Source organism: Seriola aureovittata, chromosome 3, assembly GCF_021018895.1.
Source record: "Seriola aureovittata isolate HTS-2021-v1 ecotype China chromosome 3, ASM2101889v1, whole genome shotgun sequence".
NCBI classification, from domain to species: Eukaryota; Metazoa; Chordata; class Actinopteri; order Carangiformes; family Carangidae; genus Seriola; species Seriola aureovittata.
The window spans coordinates 31,106,620-31,128,270 of record NC_079366.1 but is presented as its reverse complement, the minus strand read 5'-3'; the positions used below and the strand labels follow the sequence as shown (position 1 = coordinate 31,128,270).

The following is a 21,651-nucleotide window of genomic DNA, read 5'->3' as shown; positions in this document are numbered from 1 at the left end:
TGATGATGGTGATGAAGATGATAATGATGATAATGATGATAATGATGATAATGATGATGATGATAATGATGATGATGATGATGATAATGATGATGTGATGAAGATGATGATGATGATGATGGGGACGATGATGATGAAGCCTCCACACATCAAAGCAGCTCTCACACTCCTTCTACACTAACACGTGCAACAACTTTCTTTGATTTTTATTCCTCCGCCCGGCGACAGTCAGAGCAGCAGCCATTTTGTTTTCAGGTTGTCCATCCGTCTCATTCTTGTGAACAGTTTATCTCAGTAACACCTTTGACAGAACTTCCTCACATTTGGCACAAACATTCACCTGGACTCAAGGATGAACTGATTAGATTTTGGCGGCTATAGGTCAAAGGTCAGTGTGATCAATGGTTCATATTTTATATTTTCTCTGACTCTGGACAAACAGGGATGTGACCTGGAAATAGTCTGAGTGGCGGAGGGATACGACCATGAGGAGATGAGTCTAGTTCTTCCTGAGGATGGAGGTCTGATTCTTCTTCTTGTTGTCGTTTGTAATTAAATGATTTAGCTTGAACTGAACTTCAGGTGTGACGTCCTCTTCACACGTTGCTGGTCACGAGGTTGAGCCAGACGTTTGGTTGTGGCTGTATCGTATCCCGGCGCTCGTCAAACGTGTTGTTTTTCTGATGCACAAACGAATGAAGTCCAGGTGAGGCGGAGTTACCTGAGCTCAGCTGTAGTTACGTTTCACATGAACAAACATACGATAAACTGGTTAAATACGACGCACTGTTCAAGATTTAACCAAGTTACAAGTGACCCTCTGGAGGGGCCCGACCCCTAGGTTGAGAACCACAGGACCACAACTGTATTTAAAGTAGTTAAAACCAGCTCCAACAGTAAAGTAATAACTTCTGTGATAATAACTTTAACTGTTAGTGCTTTCAGTATATTCAATATTTCATTCTGACGTCTTTCATGTGAAACATATAAGAGCAGATGAATCCGAACTTCAGCTCTACCAGCTGATCCCAGTGTGGTCGTCGTCTCTCCTCTCCTACGTCTGCTCGGCCGCTCGCCGTCCTCGCCGCGGCGTATTTATAGCCGAGGCGGGAGAGGAAGGAAGCTGAGCGGCAAACATCCTCCTGAACTGCAGCAGCGAGAGTGTACCCTTTACAAAGCTCACGCATGACTTCATCTTAACGCCACGTCCCAGCCCCCCCCCCCCCCCCCCCCCATAGCGTGTAATTGACCGACGGTAATGGGGGGGGGGGGTGTTTATCAAATTCAATGTCTCTTTAAAGAGGACCAACAAGTGATTTGTTAGGAGAAGTAAAAATAAATAAACAGATCATTATCAATGATTTAATTGTGATTGGTTTATTTTCTGTCAACCAACTAATTAATTAATTGACTGATCTTTTCATCAATACCTCACACACACCTGGGTCACACCTGGGTCAACTATCAGACAGAACTGGGGTTCCATATGGAAACATACGAACTAAATCCACAACAACAAAGTTTCCTGTTCATTTGTGTCACAATGTGTTTGTTTAGCTGAGTGCCGCTGATTGGTTTAGTTGACAAACTGATTAGTTGATCAACAGAAAATTAATCAGCAACTATTTGATTCATTGGTTTTCAAACAGAAACTCAAAGTTTCCACGTTCATCAGAATTTACTGGATAAAAACAAAAGAAACTCTGGGAAATGTATTTTTCTTTTCTTTTCTATTTTCTCCAAACAGTTTAATCAGTAGATTAATCAATAATTTGAAGAATCATGATTTGCAGCTCTAAAATCACAGACTGAAAACTTCTCTATGATTATTTCTTCCTGCACATCAGTGAGGAACACAACTGTCAGGAACTGGATGAGGAGGTGTGAAACATCAGCTGGTCCTGTCCAGACCTCCTCCTCTTCCTCCTCCTCTTCCTCTTCCTCCTCCTCCTCCTCCTCCTCCTCCTCCTCCTCCTCCTCCTCCTCCTCCTCCTCCTCTTCCTCTTCCTCCTCCTCCTCCTCTTCCTCCTCCTCTTCCTCCTCCTCCTCCTCCTCCTCCTCCTCCTCCTCTTCCTCTTCCTCCTCCTCCTCTTCCTCCTCCTCCTCCTCCTCCTCCTCTTCCTCCTCCTCCTCTTCCTCCTCCTCCTCCTCCTCCTCCTCCTCCTCCTCCACACACTGACGGATTTCTCTTTGTTTTCACATAGTAAACTCAGAGTAATCTCTCCCATCTTGTGCGCCTGCTTCCTCCATTTCCTCTTCCTCTTCCCTGCCGAGGATGACCTCACAGGAAGTGACTCTCTCAGCCTCAGACGTTAACGACCTTCAGTCCGTCCGCAGCGTGGCGTTCAAACCACGCCGCAGCAGAACAAATGGATTTACAGCTGAAACTGATTTCCAGCTCCGCCGGTCAGCCGGCTGCTTCCCGGCTTGATGGGGAGGAAAATGAAAAATCAAGCGGTGCTGTGGATCCTCCTCCTCCTCCACCTCTTCCTCCACCTCCTCCACCTCCTCCTCCACCTCCACCTCCTCCACCTCCTCCACCTCCTCCTCCACCTCCTCCACCACAAAACCCCTGAACCAGCCCGGAGACACGGAGGCTGTGCTGAAGGTAAATGCTGCACAAAGGCCACATACAGCCGCACATCATTAACTCACAGGAAGTGATTCCCTGTATGGACGCTCTGTCATCACGCCACAGGTCAGCTGATGACTCTGTCTTATGTAACATAACAGTCATTTTGTGAGACCACACTGAGCTTATACGCTGCAGTGTGTAACAGACTCCCACACACTGTGATCCTTCAGGTCCACAGTATATCACACTGTGGGGGGGGCAGTAAGATCAGTGACGGAGAACTGTAGTTAGAGACACTTAAAGCTCCTCCAGTGTAAAGGTCTGTGTCCATGTGTAGTGTGATTATAGATTATAGATCAGCTCTAGCTTCTATATTAATACTGTGAAAGTATCAAAGCCTCAGTCCACAGAGAAATGCACACAGCCTGTATTCAGAAACTGAGCCTTAAAACCAGCCGTCAGGACTTCTGGAACTTTGTGATGTCACAACAAAGCAGCCACAGTCAGCCAATCAGAAGAGAGGCTCAGAGCCTCCTCTCTTCTGATTGGATCACAGACCTGTTGTTACTGGAGCTCCAGAGAGAAGCCTGAGAGAGGAGATGTGAAACTACACTGAGATGGTTTTCATATCTTCTGATGGATCAACACTTCAAAATAAAACACCAGATAAAAAGTAAAATATGGAACTTTAAATCCTGCATCGATTTCAAAATGCAAAATTTGTTAAGTGGCACTCAGCACAGAGAACAGCTGAGGATAATGGGAATGTCTTTAAGCAGATTCATATTTGGTAAATTATTTCTGTTACATATGTTTTAATATAATTTAGGTTCACACAGCAGTTTGTGTAAAGTCAGACTAGTGATATCATTGTGTTTCAGGTGCTGGTGTTTGGGTTGGGAGTGTCTGGAGTTTGTAAAACAGCTGTCACTGTGTATTTCATGTTACAGTACATCACCTGAGAACGTGTAATAACAGGTATTTGGTGTTTTGTAAGTAGGAAACAAAGAGGCTGAGATGTGACTCTGAAAGAAGCACCTGCCCTGATGTTGTCTAATGAACCCTGACGCACCTGTCTTTCCTGTCTGACGCTGGTTTTTCACAATAAAGTTGGATTAAATTCAATGGAACAGGTGTTGGGGGGGGGGGGGGCAGAGGTCCTGATCTGATTCAGGTTCTTCCTCTTTGGGTGAAGTTCACTGAGAAACTATCCATCACTTTAGTGTTTAGAGAGCTCACCTCTCTCTCTCTCTCTCTCTCTCTCTCTCTCTCTCTCTCTCTCTCTCTCTCATGGATGACCTGAGTGATGACTGTAAGATGACAAATTCATTTTATGGCTACGTTAAAGCACAATTGTCATCACAGATAAGGTGTTAATAATTTACGTTTAATAACCAGAGCAATTACGATACTCAGTCGAAATCTAGAAACAGCTGTTCATGGCCTTCATCGCTCACTCTCTCTCTCTCTCTCTCTCTCTCTCTCTCTCTCTCTCTCTCTCTTTCTCTCTCTCTCTACAAAAGTTCAATTTACAACCATAAAAAGCAGCGGGATAAGAAACCGAGCTAAATGACGCGTCCTGTCTGTCTGCTGAACTCTGTGTTGGCGTTGCTCTCATGGTTATAAGCGGTTATATGCGTTAAACTGTGGCAGGGGAAATTAGATTCAATATTAATTTTAACACTGTGTGCACTGCATCTACGGGTGCCTGCAGGGTCACTTCATGCCCCTTTCTGATTGGTTGATTCGTTTCTCTGAGTCACGTCAGATCTCCATCAGTGGAAGTGTCGGATCTAAGACCGCTGCTTGGATTTACCAAAATCAATATCAAGATCAATATGTATCAATACCTACAAAAACGATTTGATCACAGAATCAGTGAATCAGTTTAAACGGGATCAGATATTTGGCGCCAAGTGACACATTTCCGTTGCCAAGCTACCAAAAAAATATAAAAATTGATGAAATTATTTACTTTTGAAATGATTTTTAATTCTAACAACGACCGTCTTTCTGTCACTGAATGTTGAAAACAGATGTTTTTAAATGTGAGAACAAATAACTTTTATTTAAAAAACAAAACAATGTGCATTTAGTCAGATCCGTTCATTATGTCGCGGCCTGTGATCCGGACCGACCCGGACTGACCGGAGCTCTGTGATCCGGACCGACCCGGACTGACCGGAGCTCTGTGGTCCGGACCGACCCGGACTGACCGGAGCTCTGTGATCCGGACTGAAGGGATCCGGATTTACACTTGGAGCTGGTACATCAGCAACACCAACGTTTCCAGACTCAACCGGATCACGCACTACACGGAAAATGCACGGTCTCTGCGTCCGTTATCGGACAGAGAGCGGCTCCACGTCCATTACCGGACACATTCCAGCAGGACGAGCCGTCTGACACCGAGGAGACGGAACGTCATGGCCGTGTCTGGGCTACAGGGGGTCCAGTGTGTCTTGTTTGTGGTCAGTGGGTGATGAAATGATGCCGGAAAAACACACAAACAAAATCAGACACTGACAGAGCGACTGAGCGTATTAGCGCCAAACGGGCTTAGCTGCCTGTCCGATAATGGAGACACACGGTTCTTTCGCGCTGCACAGGTAAATGACGGTCAGCGGTGAAAACGAGGACACGTTGGCGCGGTTGTGTTACTCACAACCACACAAGCTAACACCACAGAAGCTAACACCACACAAGCTAACACCACACACTCCACTGACATGTCAACCACAGCTAACCTGGTTAGCAAGGAGCGCAGGTTCGAGCCCGGCGAGGACAACATTAAACCAAACCACCATTTAAAAAGTAGGAGATTCTAGGTCATCGGACGTTGGCGTTGACAAACAAACAACAGGAACAGTATTTAACACCTTTTCTGGATCAACATGGACCTGCCCTTTAATTCGGCATCGTACTTATCAGCACAGCAGCCCGTCTCACAACAGAACTTTACACGACAGTCTGAATGTGCGTCACTCCGTGTGTTCAACAACACTCCCCGCAGGGCAGCAGCAAACAGCGCGAAGCGGCAGTGAAAAGTAGAAATATTATCAAAAGGTGAGCTGTTTACTGGATCATACCAACGCCGAATTACATACTGGATCTTTCCCGCTTAAACTAAGTTGTATCTGTTACTTTATCATGGATGTATATTCGCCGATAAGCGACGAAACTCTAACTTTACACATTCGTTAATGCGGTTTGGATGGACGTTCTCTGTGTTCAGGATTCAGCTTTAGCTAGCAAACAAAACAATGTCCGACAATGGACACCTCAGTGACTGAGGCTGCTTACCTGCAACTCGGCCCTCTCGACCTCCCACTGCGCCCTCTCCACCTCGAAGCGGGCCCACTCGTGCTGGAGAAAGTGTAAAATCCCCGGGATGCTGAACTGAGCCCTGGCCGCCTCTCCGCCGCCACCGTCGCTAGGCTGCGGAGCTTTAATATTCCCACCGCCGGCCGGACCCGAGTTGCTGCTGTTGTTGTTGAAGAAGACACCGGGGCCCGCCTGCTCGTCCATGGCCGGACCGGGGCGATGTGGTTCGGGCTCGGTCCGGTGCTCTCAACCGCTTCGGTAAAATATCCTCAGGAGGGAAGTGTAGTCCATCAACGGTCCTCTCCGCTGGGCAGCACTACTCCTCTCTGGGCCAGCTGTCAAACGGTGAGCCAAACGTCGAGCCAACGTCACCAACACAAGCCCGGGACTTCCGGTCTGGACTTTCATAATACAACAGCCAGGTATGCACCAAAGCAGGATTAAAGCATTTATTTGTAGTAAATCAGAACTAATGTATTGTAATTCACATAATCAGATTTATGCACATGTACAATGACACTTATACACACTCATTAACACACATCTAGTCAGGTCGACACACACAACGTTGATATTAAAATTCAACAATGATGACACAACAAATCTATTAAGTCTGTTCTATTATTATCTGTTTATTTATAATATTATAACAACAACAACAACAACAACAGAGTATTATTATTTTACACTGATTCACTCATGAATTATTAAATGTCTTCTTTTCAACCTGCTGTTAAACTTAAAAAATACTTCACTCAAGGTCAACTTACTAGCTTTTTCAGGGGCATCTCACAGTCTTCTTCAGCAGGTTGTTCTTGTCCTCAGTTGTTGAAGATGGAAAAAAACTAGATCCTCTAAATGGAAGACTTTGATTTATTTAAGAAACCTTTTATTTTGAAGGCACAATCATTTAATTACCGGTATTACCACAGTTAACATTAAGTAGCTTGACACACCTGTAAGGAGACATCAACCCCCTTCATTCCCACCTACTAAGGCGAAATTTCTCACGTCATTGGATGGTCAGATGAACGGCAGCGGAATTATCCAATCAGAGACAGCGAGTGTCACAACTTCAACATTCTGTGTGAATCAGGTTCAAGTTAATTACTGGTTAATTACTAATTAATTACTGGGCGAGTTGGTAGTTATTTATGTGTTTCTATCAGTTTAAGAGTTGAACAACAAAAAGACAAACAAACAAAAAGAAATAACAACTTCTTCCAAAAATAGTTGTCCACAACAAAGCGGCGTCATCCTGGTTTATCATGGGGCCACATCAGACTCCACCTGGACATCACCTGGACCCCACCTGGACTCCACCTGGACTCCACCTGGACCCCACCTGGACTCCACCTGGACCCCACCTGGACTCCACCTGGAGCTGTGACAGAAGGTAAAACAGTACAACTTCACATCAGTACTGCAGTTGTTCTGTGTAGTTACTGAAACCTGATATTCATTTAACGCTTTAGTACATCAAATACAAACATGGGTTTCAGGGCATCTGCACCCAGATTCTAGTGGCCATTAGAGGAACTGCAGCTGGGGGGGGGGGGGTCACTGCTGTGGCCGGCCCTGCAGGGGCCCCTGTGTGCGGCCCCTCAGGTTGAGCTCCACGCTGCGGCTCTAACGTGATTAAACCCGCAGATGATTCACGTCGTGACCGCGTGCTAATCAGCTGATGCGCCACAGCCGCCCCTCCTCTGTATTTAACTGCTGCTGCCGGCACATGTTCCCGCTCCGCACCGCGCTCATCATGCCTCCGTTTGACAAACTCCAGCTGCAGAACAAACCGTTCAAACAGAGGAAGAGCTTCGGTAAATGTCTGTGCGCAGCTCGATACTGACGCTCTCTGTCACTAACTGGGTTTAAAGAGTTTCTCTGTTCTTCTTCTGCAGCTATCAGGAAACAAGAAGTGGCGGGGATCAGGTCCAAGTTCCCCAACAAAATCCCGGTAAGTCTGACAGGAAATCACCAATAATGAATCAATAAAGGTGATCCTTGTTTGTTTATTGGATCTCACCTGTTGCCCGGCGGCTGGCAGGTGATCATCGAACGGTATGAGCGGGAGAAGTATCTGCCTCCGCTGGACAAGACCAAGTTCCTGGTGCCGCATGAACTCACCATGACTCAGTTCGTCACCATCATCAGGTAAAGTCTGTCTCTGTCTCTGTCTCTGTCTCTGTCTCTGTCCTCTGCACCGTGAGTTTACCTGCGTGAAGCAGGAAGCTCGTGTCTTTTGTTTAGTGATGGAAACATGTTTCTAACTGAGACTTAATTTAGTGAATTACAGCAGCTGCAGCAGTGAAATGCTGCTGAAGCATCAGTGACGGTTATTGATGATGATGATGATGGTAGTTTATTATTAAGTTTATTTATAAAGCACTTTTAAAAATCTGAATTCAAAAAGTGCTTCACAAAGACAAAGTGACAAATACAATTTATTAAAGAAAAAAGTGTGAAATAGATTTTTATTTATATTAAAAACTGGATATTTTGTGCAACTGCAGCTGATAAATCTTTAACCCTTTGAGGTCTGAGGGAGTTCTGGTTTGATTCCTTCAGTACTGAAGGTGCTGAGTGTTTTACACACTGAGCAGATCTTCTGCTCCAAACGCTGAACAACTGAAGTTTATGAGATTCTTCAAATCTCTTGTGAAAACAAACTTTACTGGGAGATTTGAGCAACATGTGAGTGAAATAGTATTTACATGTAGAGTAAATGCCTGAGTTGCTTGTTTTGTCCCATTTTATTTACTATCGGAACAAATTCAAAGAATCAACTAATTGTTTCAGCTCAAGAACTAAACGTCTTTTCTGACTTTAAAGCTGCTGAAAGTCGAACGTTAAAGGAGAGAATCTGAATTCAGATCCTTTAATTTGTCTTAAACAGAAGGATGTTAATTAAAGTCTTGTTTATATTCTCATGTCATAATGAAACGGAGCGGAGACTGAAAGCTCTGCTGTTGAACGCCGCTCAGATTCTCGTCCTGCTGCTTCCTCACATTTCTCAGATGCTTCCTGTGGCTCATGATTACGCAGCAGAAACCGGACAGTCCCTGATTGTCACGCAGCAAACTCTTACACAACTGTTTGTCAGTGTGACGCCGGGTCAGACGGCAGATTTCTCTGCCTTTTGTTTTCTGGCCAATAAATCAGTCATTTCTGTGGAGCATCTGCGTGACGTGTCACATGACGACCGCTCACAGACGCAGTGACGACGGGACGAGGTGGATTCACGTTTTATCCTTATGAGTTAAAGGCAAAGTTCAGTCACGTTCTCGTCGCTGCTGCTTCAGACACGTGAAGATATTAAAGATTCTTTCCTGCGTTTCACCGACATTTAAAATCTGGCTGCTGCTTGTTCAGGGGTTTTATCTTTGTGTAGAAGGTCGGATCAGTCGTCTCATTGACTGTGACCCGTCTGAAACTCGACGTGACCTCCAGTTTTTAAAGCTGTGAACGGAGCCTCCTTTTCTTCCTGCAGTGCATTGTGGGATAAGTGTCCATCAAGAGTACACAGATGAATTTAAATCTGTAAACTGACATCTGGCTCAGCAGACAGCTGCTGGTTTCCGTAAAAGAACTAAACAAAACCTCCTTTAAACACGTTAAATCTCAAATTCAAGATGGCCGCTATTTCTGGCCAGAGGATGTTTTTTTACAATAAATTAACCCACAATTTCCCATTTGAACAATTCAGTCAAACGACGTAGGCAAAGTTTAGTTCACTGTGAAAAATGAAACCTGTTGACAACATTAACTTTTTACGTAGATTTTACAAAGTCCTGCTGATTTGAAAAGTCGTAGCGAGGGACCGGCCAGAAACCTCGTCAGCATAAAATCATTTTAATAATTTCAAATATTTAATTGACATGGAGAATTGTGTATTTGACATCTTCATAGTTAAAAACAGATTCAGTTGCGAAATAATTAAAATCTGTCCAGTGTGTAAAAATGTTTCCTATGCTGGAAATGGCGGCCATCTTCTAAAATGCCGGACTTTTGAAATTTCCAGTGGCTTAAGGGAATTTTTCAAATCCCACGTTTTGAAATATAATTTATCTGCTGCAGTTTATGAGCTGATGCTGTGACGCTCATTACAGACAACAGCTGATGACACGTGAGCTGCAGCAGCTCTCACTAATAACAGCCCTTTGTCTTGTGCCCCCCCCCCCCCCAGGAACAGGATGGCTCTGCTGCCCACTCAGGCCTTCTACCTGCTCATCAACAACAGCGGTCTGGCCAGCATGTCTCTGACCATGGCCCAGGTGTACAAAGACCACCAGGACGAGGACGGCTTCCTCTACATGACCTACGCCTCGCAGGAGATGTTCGGACACTGACGGGAGGCCTCACTCCCCAGGTTTTATTCGGTGTTGAAGATGCTGAGCTCCATGTCTGCTGTAAATAGAAAAACATTTTGTATATATTGTAATATTTGTGGCACTTGTCTGGATTTTAATGAAAGTATGTGGCTCCAATAAATCTTAAATCTAAACCATGAGTGAACGTGCAGTCTGTAGCGAAACCAGGGTGATTGTGACCTGGAAACTGAGTTTTCCAACAAACTCAAACGTCTCACATCAGCCTGTTGCATTAAACCCACATGTAATCAATACAGCTTTTTAACCCTTACCTGACCAACTTTCATACGACTGTCTGGGCTCGAGTCGTTAGAAACTCGTCACTGTGTGAAGCTTTAGACACTTTTGTTCTTGATTCAATTTTTCACGTTGAAATAAAAGCAAAGATTTCTAAATGCAGGAAGTTCTCTCAAATCTGGTTCATAAATGTTTGAATCCCGGTCTCCACAATAAAAGGCGACTTCAAAATGTGCAGTTGTATTTTGGTGACATTTATCAGACGCTGAACTGTGGAGTTCTGGCTCAGTTCACCTGTCAGGTGGATGGATTATCTTGAAGGAGACGTGCTCATTAACAGGGATTTAAACATTTGAAGACATTTTAAGAGACATAAACCCTGTGTGTGAAAAGTCTTCAATCTTTTATTTCAAATCATGAAAAATGGAAGCAGAAACAAATGGTGCATTTATATTTTTGATCTGTGTGTGTGTGTATATATATATATATATATATATATATATATATATATATATATAATTTTCAGAACACAGACTCAGTGTCATCAGGGTGAACATGTCTCGTGTTGTCATGGAGAATCTGTCTTGATTGATGATAATGCTGCAGGATAAAAACAGTCGGAGCGATATAATGTATTTTCTTTATGACTGTATTAATATGGGGCTTAAGACAGTCTGCACACGTGGTGACAGATGATTGTTTATTTCTACCATCGACACATCAGAGGAGAAACTAATCAGATGTTTTAACCAGAAAGAGTCACAGAAACGAGCAGGACTCAGGACCTCAGTTCGGTCCCTGGTTCGGTCCCTGGTCTGAAGGTCAGTCTGAGCTGGTGCGGTCTACTCCTGGTTCTTGTACTGGATCTAAAACCACATGGACCGGCCTGCTGCTGCTTCCTGCATCGTAAAAACAGCTGAGAATCACCCGAGTTCCAACCTGCAGGAAAACAAATATTAAAGGTAGATTTTATCAATACATCTGAATATCTAATGTCACGGCTCTTCATCATTATTCTTGGGATAAATTTGTCAGAAAAGTTCTCATCAGTGGACAGTAATGATTTGGAGCTGTAGCTACTGGAGACACTCAGGACTGATTTACAATCGATGTGGAATCAATGTTTTCTGTTATTTCCGTTTTTCCTGATTGGAGTTTGGAGTTGTGACCTGTCGTCTGGGAATGTTCCACTTTTAGTTTGTTCGGAAATCAGAGCAAAAATCCACCAGTGAGAGTGAACAGATCGTCCAGCCTGTACGTCAGTCAGTCCTGCAACTGTAGTGAACTTCCTCTGAGCTGTAGTTCTCTAATCTCTCCGGTAGGTGGCAGCAATGATCCACCAAACTGAAGCTGTTGATCCTCTCAGAGCCTTTTCATTTTTTCTTCCAGATCTTTGAGTTGAAATTAAATTTGCAGTAGAACTGAACCAGGACAATCCACTGAAGCTCCAGAGAGCTGTTAGAAATCATCATCTCAGGACACAATAGAACACCTGCTGACCGTCACAGTCTGCACAGTTTGGCTCAGATTTCAGTTCACACCTGCAGTGAACTGAAATCTCTCTCTCCAGACCTCCAGACCTCCAGACCTCCCCCGTCCCCGAGTCTGGTTCTGTTGGAGTTTCTCCTCTCCTTTGTCACCGAGTGCAGCTCATGGAGGAACTGTTTGGGTTCTCCCTATAATCCTGTAAAGTCTTGATCTGACTCTGTGAAGTGAGATAAAGTTGAATTGAACAGTAAAAGGAACCACAGTGATGATGTTTCTCTTGGACGCAGCATTTTCAGGGGCAGGGATTTCCAGGAGTAACACACTAATACAACAAACACACACTGTATATATAGTGATTTCATGACGTGGACATTGGGATTAGTGGAAAACACCAACACAGAACACAGTTGCTCATTTATGTTTAAAGTCCAAACACATTTTTTAATTTAGTTCAGTTGAAGACGATTGGACAGTGACTCTGCTGTGGAGAGAAACTGAAGTTTCTTGTTAAACTGTCGGTCTAATGCAGAAATATCACAAACTCAACAACGGGATTTTAACCCTCAACCTCAAACCTGCTTGAACCAGTTGTGGTGTGGAGTCTCTCTGAGCTGGTGCAGCTCTCACCGAGAACATCAGCAACATCACTGCAGTTTATGTTGTGTTATTTTTAACTTTACTACATTTTGCCAGAGTGAACATGACTCAGACTCTAAACACAGAATTTCTGTTTGGCTTAAAGTGACAGTTCAGTTATTTATAATCAGTGTTTTACCTGCAGGAGATGCAGGTCAGCTCTCACTGTCGAGGAGCAGCAGGAGCATCGGTTCACAAGCTGAGTGATGAGCTGCTGCTGACGGGATCAAACACACCTTTAGGCTGTTAAACTACTGTATTTCTACACACAGGCGCACTTCGCTCTGTCAGACAAGTCATCTGTCATCTTGCTTCATCATGAGTCATTTTGATCCATACAAACTTGTATTCAGGTTTGGGCGATATGACGATACGAGATCGTGAAGGATTACAACGTGAAGACGATCTTTCAAACTGCAGAGATCGTGGGATCGTCTAGGGCACATTCTATAAATTGCAGTTCTATGCTGATGCACCGACGCACCAGACGTATTGACGTCGTCAACCTGACCGACCAATCATAGTGAATTACGGGCAGTGACGCGCTTTCCTACCCGCCTCCTTGTTTGTGTGTAGCGGCAAAGTTTGCACAGAAATGACTGTCAGTAATGTCTTTGATTGATATTTTACTTCCTGTTACTATTTCTGCAAGAGATTATTAGAATGTTGTTGTTGTTTACCTTAAACTTTGCGTTGTTTGCACATGCAGGCAAAACTGCGACTATTCGAAATAAAATGTGTTAAGAAATGTTCTTTGGTCTAAATTGTCTGTTTTACTTTTTCCAATTTAAGATCATGATAAAATCGAAATCGTGATTTTATTAAAAAAAAAATCGTGATATGATATTTTTGCCATATCGCCCACCTACTTGTATTTATACATAAGATTAACTTTATTTTCAATTTTTGATGCTGCTCTTACTTGAACTGCAACATAAATGTTAAATAATTTTTAAAAGGTTTGATTATTGACAATTAATTTCAAATTGATGGGCCTAACACAAATCACAATTGGAGAGATGAAAGTATTTTTTGTTATTAACTGATGGATCACCTTCATACAACTCGCATATTAACAATCTCATCTGAAGTCTGATGGTCAGGAGGGTTTACTCTGAAATCAAAGGAGGAAACATGAACATTATGTTTGAAAAACCACAAACATCATTTAAACATTGACACAAATGTCGCCATTTGTTTGTTTGTACACAGCAGGAGGCGCTCTCGCTCTCTCTCTCTCTCTCTCTCTCTCTCTCTCTCGCTCGCTCTCTCTCTCGCTCGCTCTCTCTCTCTCTCGCTCTGTCTCTCTCTCTCTCTCTCTCTCTCTCTCTCTCTCTCTCTCTCTCTCTCTCTCTCTCTCTCTCTCTCTCTCGCTCTCTCTCTCTCTCTCTCTCTCTCTGTCTCTCTCTTTCTCTCTCGCTCTCTCTCTCTCTCGCTCTCTCTCTCGCTCTCTCTCTCATGAAACCTCACATTAAACATTTTTATTTATTGTGAAAAGTGCTGCAGTGATTAAGTCTTTACTTCCTTCTTTACTGGATTTCATTAAAAACGTGATTAGAGGAGTCGACGCTGGTTTTTGCGAGTCTCTCTTGTTCCTCTGAGTTGTGTAGATGTTTGGATGATGGTTCACGCTCCATTAACCGTAATGGAATTAACAAAACTGATTACGTCCACTGAATCTCCACCAGCTGCCTGACGGAGGAGGAAACACAGCGAGCTCAGAGACTCCATCTCCTGTCGCCGTCGTCTACAGTTTGATCTGAGGTCTGATGAATCTGAATCATTTTTAAATTCAAGTAGCTTCAGTTGTCAACAACTGTAAGTTAGAAATAACTAGAACTGAAAACCTCTACACAATCCACTCATGACGTCAGAGTGGCGCCTCTTTGTCTAACAAATGATCTTTGGTCAAGTCACCAGCCCCCAGACCAAACAGCAGTGTTGTAATCCAGTAACGAGTCCTCAGTGTTCGAGTCCCAGGACAAGTCCAAGTCCCCAAAGACGAGTCAGAGTCAAGCCAGAACAATCCGCATCACCCGAGTCCGAGTCCCCGTCGTGTCAGTGTGAGTCCGAGTCCGAGTCCGAGTCCGAGTCACCAGAGAGAAGTCTTTACCTGCTCCAATTAAGTTTCCAACCCCACTTGAGTTGAAGGACGACATACAGAGACTTAACTGTTTCATTTGCATTTCTTCAGTTTATTATATTTTATGAGAAATGTAAGAAAATTGATTCAATGTTGATGATTTTAATCTGTTTTACACAGTATTTTTTACTTTGTCTTCCAAAGCAAAAGGTTTATGATTATGGTTTGTGATATTTTACTTTACATTTTTACGATTTGTGTTTTACAGTGTGAGGTTTGAACACAACAGTGAAGATACTTAGTGTTTCTAATCCAGTGTGGCCTTGAAGCCAGCGATGTTGCAGTGGAGGGAGGGTCGACCTGTGTCAGCCGTTTGCTTAAGGAGGAAGCTGTGTTTTGTTTTTGAGAGAAACTTTGTTTAATGGAGTCGGAGGTTCTGCTTCATGTCCTGCAGCAATCAGCCGGTGACCACAGGCCTCTGGAAAGCCAATCGCTGCAGTTAATGAAGCCTGTTGTTGTGCAGCTGTAATGGTCCTAGCTTCACACACTCATTACGCCTGTCTGGATCTACTCTCGTCCGCTCTCGTTTGGGAAATGGCTTTTGTCTTACTCATCAATTAACAGTGCCGGGAGCCTCTGGAGTTTAGAGGAGAGGAGAAACTTCTACATTAGAGACTTTTATTCTTTCACTTGAGTTTCCCAAAGTCAGTGAATCTCTCAGACCGTGAACCTGCTCCCCTCAAATTCACCTCGTTATCACCTGTGCAGGAACATCAGCCAGTTTCATCCACAGCCCTTCAGCACAATGTGGTTCATACCGTGGGAGGTGGGATGATGATGTGATGAAGAAAACTTGTGTGTGTGTGTGTGTGTGTGCGCGCGCATGTGTCCTTTATCTGGACACGTTTCCTGTTGTCTGATTGGATTCTGTTGGACGAGTCTTTAACTCATTGATTCACATTAGAGTCACGTGCATCAGCAGCTGATGGAGCTGTTAACAGAGTGTGTGAGCAGCATCTCAATACTGCAGCTGTCCACACACACACACACACACACACACACACACACACACACACAGTTATCTAGTTTACATGTTTAAATATGAACATTTATGTTAAATAAAGAACTATAACTGCTAACTATATGCTAATACTACATGCTAATATGTAGCAGAAATACTTTTATACACATGTATGTACCCATACATGTATTTTAAATACATGTTATCTGAACATAACAAAATATTGCAAAATATGCAAATAAATTTCACATAAAAATATGGTAATATCTTTATATAGTGTCTCAAACTTTTGGAGTGTTTATAATATCAACATATACTGACAGGCTGTGGGTGGATATATATTTATGTAACATATATCTACAAAATAAACAAACATACATACATTTATATAAGCTAGATATATACTGTATGTCAATATATGAAACTGTTCCAATTTCTAACAGGTTTCATAAATAATTTTTACATAGCAACTAAAATGTATATTTCATATATGGAAATTAAATATAGTTACATATATTACATTATGTACGATAACCTGCTGCAGTGGGGAGAGACTTGTGCCCGAGTCCTCGGCCCGAGTCTGGGCAGATTCCGGCTGAAGCGTCTTATTATGATTTAATCATTATAAAGTAAACATATATATATATATGGGCATAAATCACATTTTACAGTATTTTCATCATCATTATCAGACTGATGTTCTTGCATCAATCATCAGAGTAAAGTCAGGCTGCAGTAGATGAGACAGAAGTAACCAGCAGGTCTGTGTTTAGTTTAGTTGCAGGAGGAAAAGTGACTCTGTCCTTATTGATATTCACCTGAAACACTGATGTCTCATTTACAGACATAAAATGTCCCATTTAACCTGCGCGCTCATTAAAGTTTCATGTGTCCTGTTCACAGCCCTGCAGGAAGGGGGGTTAAATATTCATGACCTCACCTCCACCTCACCTGTCCCCGTCCTCTGTCTGTCTCTGTCGCTCTGTCTTTTTGAATGTGAAGATTTTCTCCCAGTTCACTTCCTCATGTCTTCCACCTGCTGTCGAGGGGACGTCCAGGAAAGACAGACTCTAAGCCGGTGTTTAGACCGCCACCAGCTTACAGTGGGTACAGAAAGTATTCAGACCCCTTTAAATGTTTCACTCTTTGTTTCATTGCAGCCATTTGCTAAAATCAAAAGAGTTCATTTTATTCCTCATTAATGTCACTCAGCATCCGTCCTGACAGAGAAAAACTGAAATGTAGAAATATTTGCAAATTTATTAAAAAAGAAAAAGTGAAATATCACATGGTCATAAGTATTCAGACCCTTTGCTCAGTATTGAGGAGAAGCACCTTTTGAGCTGGTACAGCCATGAGTCTTCTTGGGAATGATGCAACAAGTTTGTCACACCTGGATTTGGGATCCTCTGCCAGTCTTCCTTGCAGATCCTCTCCAGTTCTGTCAGTTCTGATGGTGAACGTTGGTGGGCAGACATTTTCAGGTCTCTCCAGAGATGCTCAGTTGGGTTTAGGTCAGGGCTCTGGCTGGGCCAGTCAAGAATGGTCACAGAGTTGTTCTGAAGCCACTCCTTTGTTGTTTTAGCTGTGTGCTTAGGGTCATTGTCTTGTTGGAAGGTGAACCTTCGGCCCAGTCTGAGGTCCTGAGCACTCTGGGAGAGGTTTTCTTCCAGGATATCTCTGTACTTGGCCTCATTCATCTTTCCTTCAATTGCAACCAGTCGTCCGTCCCTGCAGCTGAAAAACACCCCCATAGCATGATGGGATTGTATTGGGCAGGTGATGAGCAGTGCCTGGTTTGTCTCCACACATACCGCTTAGAATTAACTCCAAAAACTTCAATCTTGGTCTCATCAGACCAGAGAATCTTATTTCTCATAGTCTGCGAGTCCTTCGTGTGTTTTTTGGCAAACTCTATGCGGCTTTCATATGTCTTGCACTGAGGAGAAGCTTCCTTCAGGCCACTCTGCCATAAAGCCCCGACTGGTGGAGGAACTTTCTCCCATCTCCCTACTGCATCTCTGGAGCTCAGCCACAGTGATCTTTGGGTTCTTCTTTACCTCTCTCACCAAGGCTCTTCTCCCACGATCGCTCAGTTTGGCTGGACGGTCTAAGAAGAGTTCTGTTCATCCCAAACTTCTTCCATTTTAGGATTATGGAGGCCATCGGCTCTTAGGAACCTTGAGTGCTGCAGAAATTCTTTTGTAACCTTGGCCAGATCTGTGCTTTGCCACAATTCTGTCTCTGAGCTCCTTGGGCAGTTCCTTCGACCTCATGATTCTCATTTGCTCTGACATGCACTGTGAGCTGTAAGGTCTTATATAGACAGGTGTGTGCCTTTCCTAATCAAGTCCAATCAGTTTAATTAAACACAGCTGGACTCCAATGAAGGAGTAGAACCATCTCAAGGAGGATCAGAAGAAATGGACAGCATGTGAGTTAAATATGAGTGTCACAGCAAAGGGTCTGAATACTTATGACCATGTGATATTTCAGTTTTTCTACATTTCAGTTTTTCTCTGTCAGGATGCTGAGTGACATTAATGAGAAATAAAATTAACTTTTTTGATTTTAGCAAATGGCTGCAATGAAACAAAGAGTGAAAAATTTAAAAGGGGTCTGAAAACTTTCCGTACCAACTGTATATAGAGCAGCCAGACCAGGTGAGCTGCATCCACCTGACGACCAGACTCCGCCCATCAGGCTCCTGCAGATAGAGGCTGATCACAGAGGATGAAACACGACAGCAGGATAAAGTCCAGTCTGACGGAGTTACACACGACGGTGGTGAGGCTGCACTGCATTATGGGAAAGCTGAGCCAGGTGTTCGCTGTTGGTCCGAACATTAAAGGACTTGACGACAGAACCTGAGAAACAAACACATAAAGAACCAGAGAGCCACTAACGAGCAGCTGCACTGTCACAGAGTGAAAATAAACTCTGTGAATAAATGTTTTATTCTCATTATTATTATCAGAGCTGTGTTGTATAAAAGTGATGATGAGGTCACACAGGTAAATGTTGTTGTTGTTTATATCAAACTTACTTACAACAATAGTTTTTATAGGAGATTTAACTTCAACCAGATTCTATTTTCTGTTTCACAGTGTCAGAGTGTTTTCTGTAAACACTCCTCCTCCTCCTGCAGTTCCTCGCTGCCTCTGCAGGGGGCGCTGTGGCTCCAGGCTGCAGTCCCAGCATCCTCTCTGCCTGTGAGAGAGGAGTGAGGTTTCTCTCACAGCCTGTTTCAGTGTCGCAGGAAAAACAGACTGTAGTTTTACATCGACTCGTGTGTCAGGTGCTTCAGGTGTGTCAGGTGTTTCAGGTGTTTCAGCTGTTTCAGGTGTTTCAGGCCTCTGACAGTCTTTAACCAGAAGGTCGGGTTGAAGCCAGAACACCTGGGTCCAGAGAAGACCCCGTTAAATTCTCTTATCTTTTAAACGAAGTTTCGATGTGGATGTGAAGAATCAGATTCATGGTGCTGGGATCAATGAGTTTGAACAGATCCAGCACATGGCAGCAGCAGCAGCAGCAGCAGCAGCAGCAGCAGCAGCAGCAGCAGCAGCAGCAGCTCCAGCAGCAGCAGCAGCAGCAGCAGCTCCAGCAGCAGCAGCAGCAGCAGCAGCAGCAGCAGCTGCAGCAGCTCCAGCAGCAGCAGCAGCAGCAGCAGCAGCAGCAGCAGCAGCAGCAGCAGCAGCAGCAGCAGCATCAGCAGCAGCAGCAGCAGCAGCAGCAGCAGCAGCAGCAGCTGCAGCAGCAGCAGCAGCTCCAGCAGCAGCAGCAGCAGCAGCAGCAGCAGCAGCAGCAGCTGCAGCAGCAGCAGCAGCTCCAGCAGCAGCAGCAGCAGCAGCAGCAGCAGCAGCAGCAGCAGCTCCAGCAGCAGCAGCAGCAGCAGCAGCAGCAGCAGCAGCTCCAGCAGCAGCAGCAGCAGCAGCAGCAGCAGCAGCTGCAGCAGCTGCAGCAGCAGCAGCAGCAGCAGCAGCAGCAGCTGCAGCAGCAGCAGCAGCAGCAGCAGCAGCAGCTCCAGCAGCAGCAGCAGCAGCAGCTGCAGCAGCAGCAGCAGCAGCAGCAGCAGCAGCAGCAGCAGCAGCAGCAGCAGCTGCAGCAGCAGCAGCAGCAGCAGCAGCAGCTGCAGCAGCAGCAGCAGCAGCTGCAGCAGCAGCAGCAGCAGCAGCAGCAGCTGCAGCAGCTGCAGCAGCAGCAGCAGCAGCAGCAGCAGCAGCAGCAGCAGCAGCAGCAGCAGCAGCAGCAGCAGCAGCAGCAGCATTTAGCAGTGATTCCATCAGTGTTTCATCAACATGCAACTGATACAGTTTCACAATAACAACAAAAAATAAATTCATTATTTACATGGTTTTGTTTGATTTTTCATTCTGAATTTAAATGAATTTGGAAAAACCAAAATTGAACCGATGTTTTGAATTTGGATTTTTCTCACTTTTTGTTTGGGAACAACAAGCGAACAGACGTCGGGATTTTGGTTTAGAATAAAAAATAAAATAAAACCATGTAAATTAGTTTTTTGGTTTCAAACAAAATACTGATGAAAGGAAACGGTAAAAAAAAACAAAAACAGAACATTTTTGATGGTTTTTAATTTTTTGATTCTGAAACATCGTTTTAGTTTAAAACAAAGAAGAGATTTGCAGATTTTTCCTTTTTGAATTACAAATGAATTACCGGAGCGTTAGTTTCAGGAAAACATGGTGGTTTGGGTTAAAATCAGTACTTCCTCAACATTAGACGACCTCTGTTGTCATGGTTACAGTAATAACAACAAACAGTCATTGATAATAGAAACAACACGGGAATAGAACAGCTGCTCTCCTGTGTCACGTTCATCCATCCTCCTCCTCCTGACGTGGACTCTGTGTCTCTTTATTCTACGTCACCGACACTTTTCTCTTCGCTCCTGTCATCTTTACTATGACCACTAGATGTCGCCTAGCAACAAAAGCTATCTATGATGTCATAACAACCTGCAGACAGACGACCTGTGGGATTGTTTTTTTTTTTTTTTTACAGAACAGTCTCTGAATGTCTATTTTAAGACAATCCCTCCACTGCTTTCCGTCCTTATGCTAAGCTAGGCTAATAACATCCTGAATTCCCTGTATGTTGAACTGGTCCTTTAACCTGCGTCCTGTCTGCAGAGACACGATGAAAGACGTCTGATCTTCATTAACCCTCGTTTCTCCTCTCAGCTCGTCGGGGGGAAATTCTCACATGACGAAACCTTTGTCCTCGTTTCCTGTTTACATGGAGCTGACCAGAGACAGAGACTGTGATGATGCAACCTGACCTCCATGACTCTCTCTCCCTCCCTCCCTCCCTCCCTCTCTCTCTCTCGCTCATTCAATCTCTCTGTTTTTAAACCCACCCACCCCTCCCTTCCTGTTTATACTCTGGTTTCAACAGCATCAAGTGAGAAACAGGAAGGTTTACTGTTTTCTTCTTCTTCTTTTAATGTTGATGTCAACACACACACACACACACCACACACACACACACACACACACAACACACACACTTCTGGTGAAAGTGGAAGTGAGGCAGTGCAGCCAGATGTGTTTGCAGCTGCTGATCCAAACCTCTGTCATCCGCCGTGTCGGCTGAAGAGAGGCGTCACCTCTTAATCAACGTGTCATCACACGTGTCATCACTTCCTTCATCACAGCTGCCTGAGAGGCAAACCTCAGGGGAAGGGGATTCCCAGTAAACACAAACAAGCGGTTCCTCTGTTAGAGATGGTTCCTTTTCCTTTTTTTTTTTTAGCCACAGCAGCAGCATGGCATTGTGGGTAGCTCCGGTCCAGACAGAAGTGTCTGTGATGAAATGTGGTTCCCCTCAGGGTGAAGAACTCTGATCCTTTGAGCTGCTTCGTTTGTTGTGTTTGGCTGAACAATGTAAAAAAAAA

The 21,651-nt window shown here is 44.1% G+C and overlaps 3 protein-coding genes across 3 annotated transcripts in view; 2 read left to right on the top strand and 1 right to left on the bottom strand.

Moving 5' to 3' along the window:
- The window catches only part of strn (striatin, calmodulin binding protein), a 42,179-nt gene extending 35,867 nt beyond the window's left edge, over positions 1-6,312 (bottom strand). Inside the window, exon 1 of the mRNA XM_056367599.1 lies at positions 5,879-6,312. Coding sequence (XP_056223574.1) covers positions 5,879-6,103 — 225 coding nt within the window. The 5' untranslated portion in view covers positions 6,104-6,312. The remainder of the gene's footprint in view (positions 1-5,878) is intronic.
- A 1,190-nt stretch (positions 6,313-7,502) lies between these two features.
- On the top strand, positions 7,503-10,719 carry map1lc3c (microtubule-associated protein 1 light chain 3 gamma). The gene is made up of 4 exons (XM_056367624.1): positions 7,503-7,719; positions 7,801-7,856; positions 7,947-8,053; positions 10,086-10,719. Exons 1-4 carry the CDS (start codon positions 7,584-7,586, stop codon positions 10,246-10,248), a joined length of 462 nt encoding a protein of 153 aa, XP_056223599.1. The 5' UTR covers positions 7,503-7,583; the 3' UTR covers positions 10,249-10,719.
- An 8,505-nt stretch (positions 10,720-19,224) lies between these two features.
- LOC130164101 (putative uncharacterized protein DDB_G0271606) lies at positions 19,225-20,058 on the top strand. Its single transcript, XM_056368544.1, has one exon. It carries the CDS (start codon positions 19,225-19,227, stop codon positions 20,056-20,058), a length of 834 nt encoding a protein of 277 aa, XP_056224519.1.
- Positions 20,059-21,651: the final 1,593 nt, after the last annotated feature.

Bases quoted from the DNA above. Each gene is read 5' to 3' on its own strand.
- LOC130164101 (XM_056368544.1), top strand. From the start codon at position 19,225: ATGAGTTTGAACAGATCCAGCACATGGCAGCAGCAGCAGCAGCAGCAG.
- map1lc3c (XM_056367624.1), top strand. From the start codon at position 7,584: ATGCGCCACAGCCGCCCCTCCTCTGTATTTAACTGCTGCTGCCGGCAC. The intron at 7,720-7,800 runs GTAAATGTCTGT...CTTCTTCTGCAG, and splicing joins CAAACAGAGGAAGAGCTTCG to CTATCAGGAAACAAGAAGTG. The intron at 7,857-7,946 runs GTAAGTCTGACA...GGCGGCTGGCAG, and splicing joins AGTTCCCCAACAAAATCCCG to GTGATCATCGAACGGTATGA.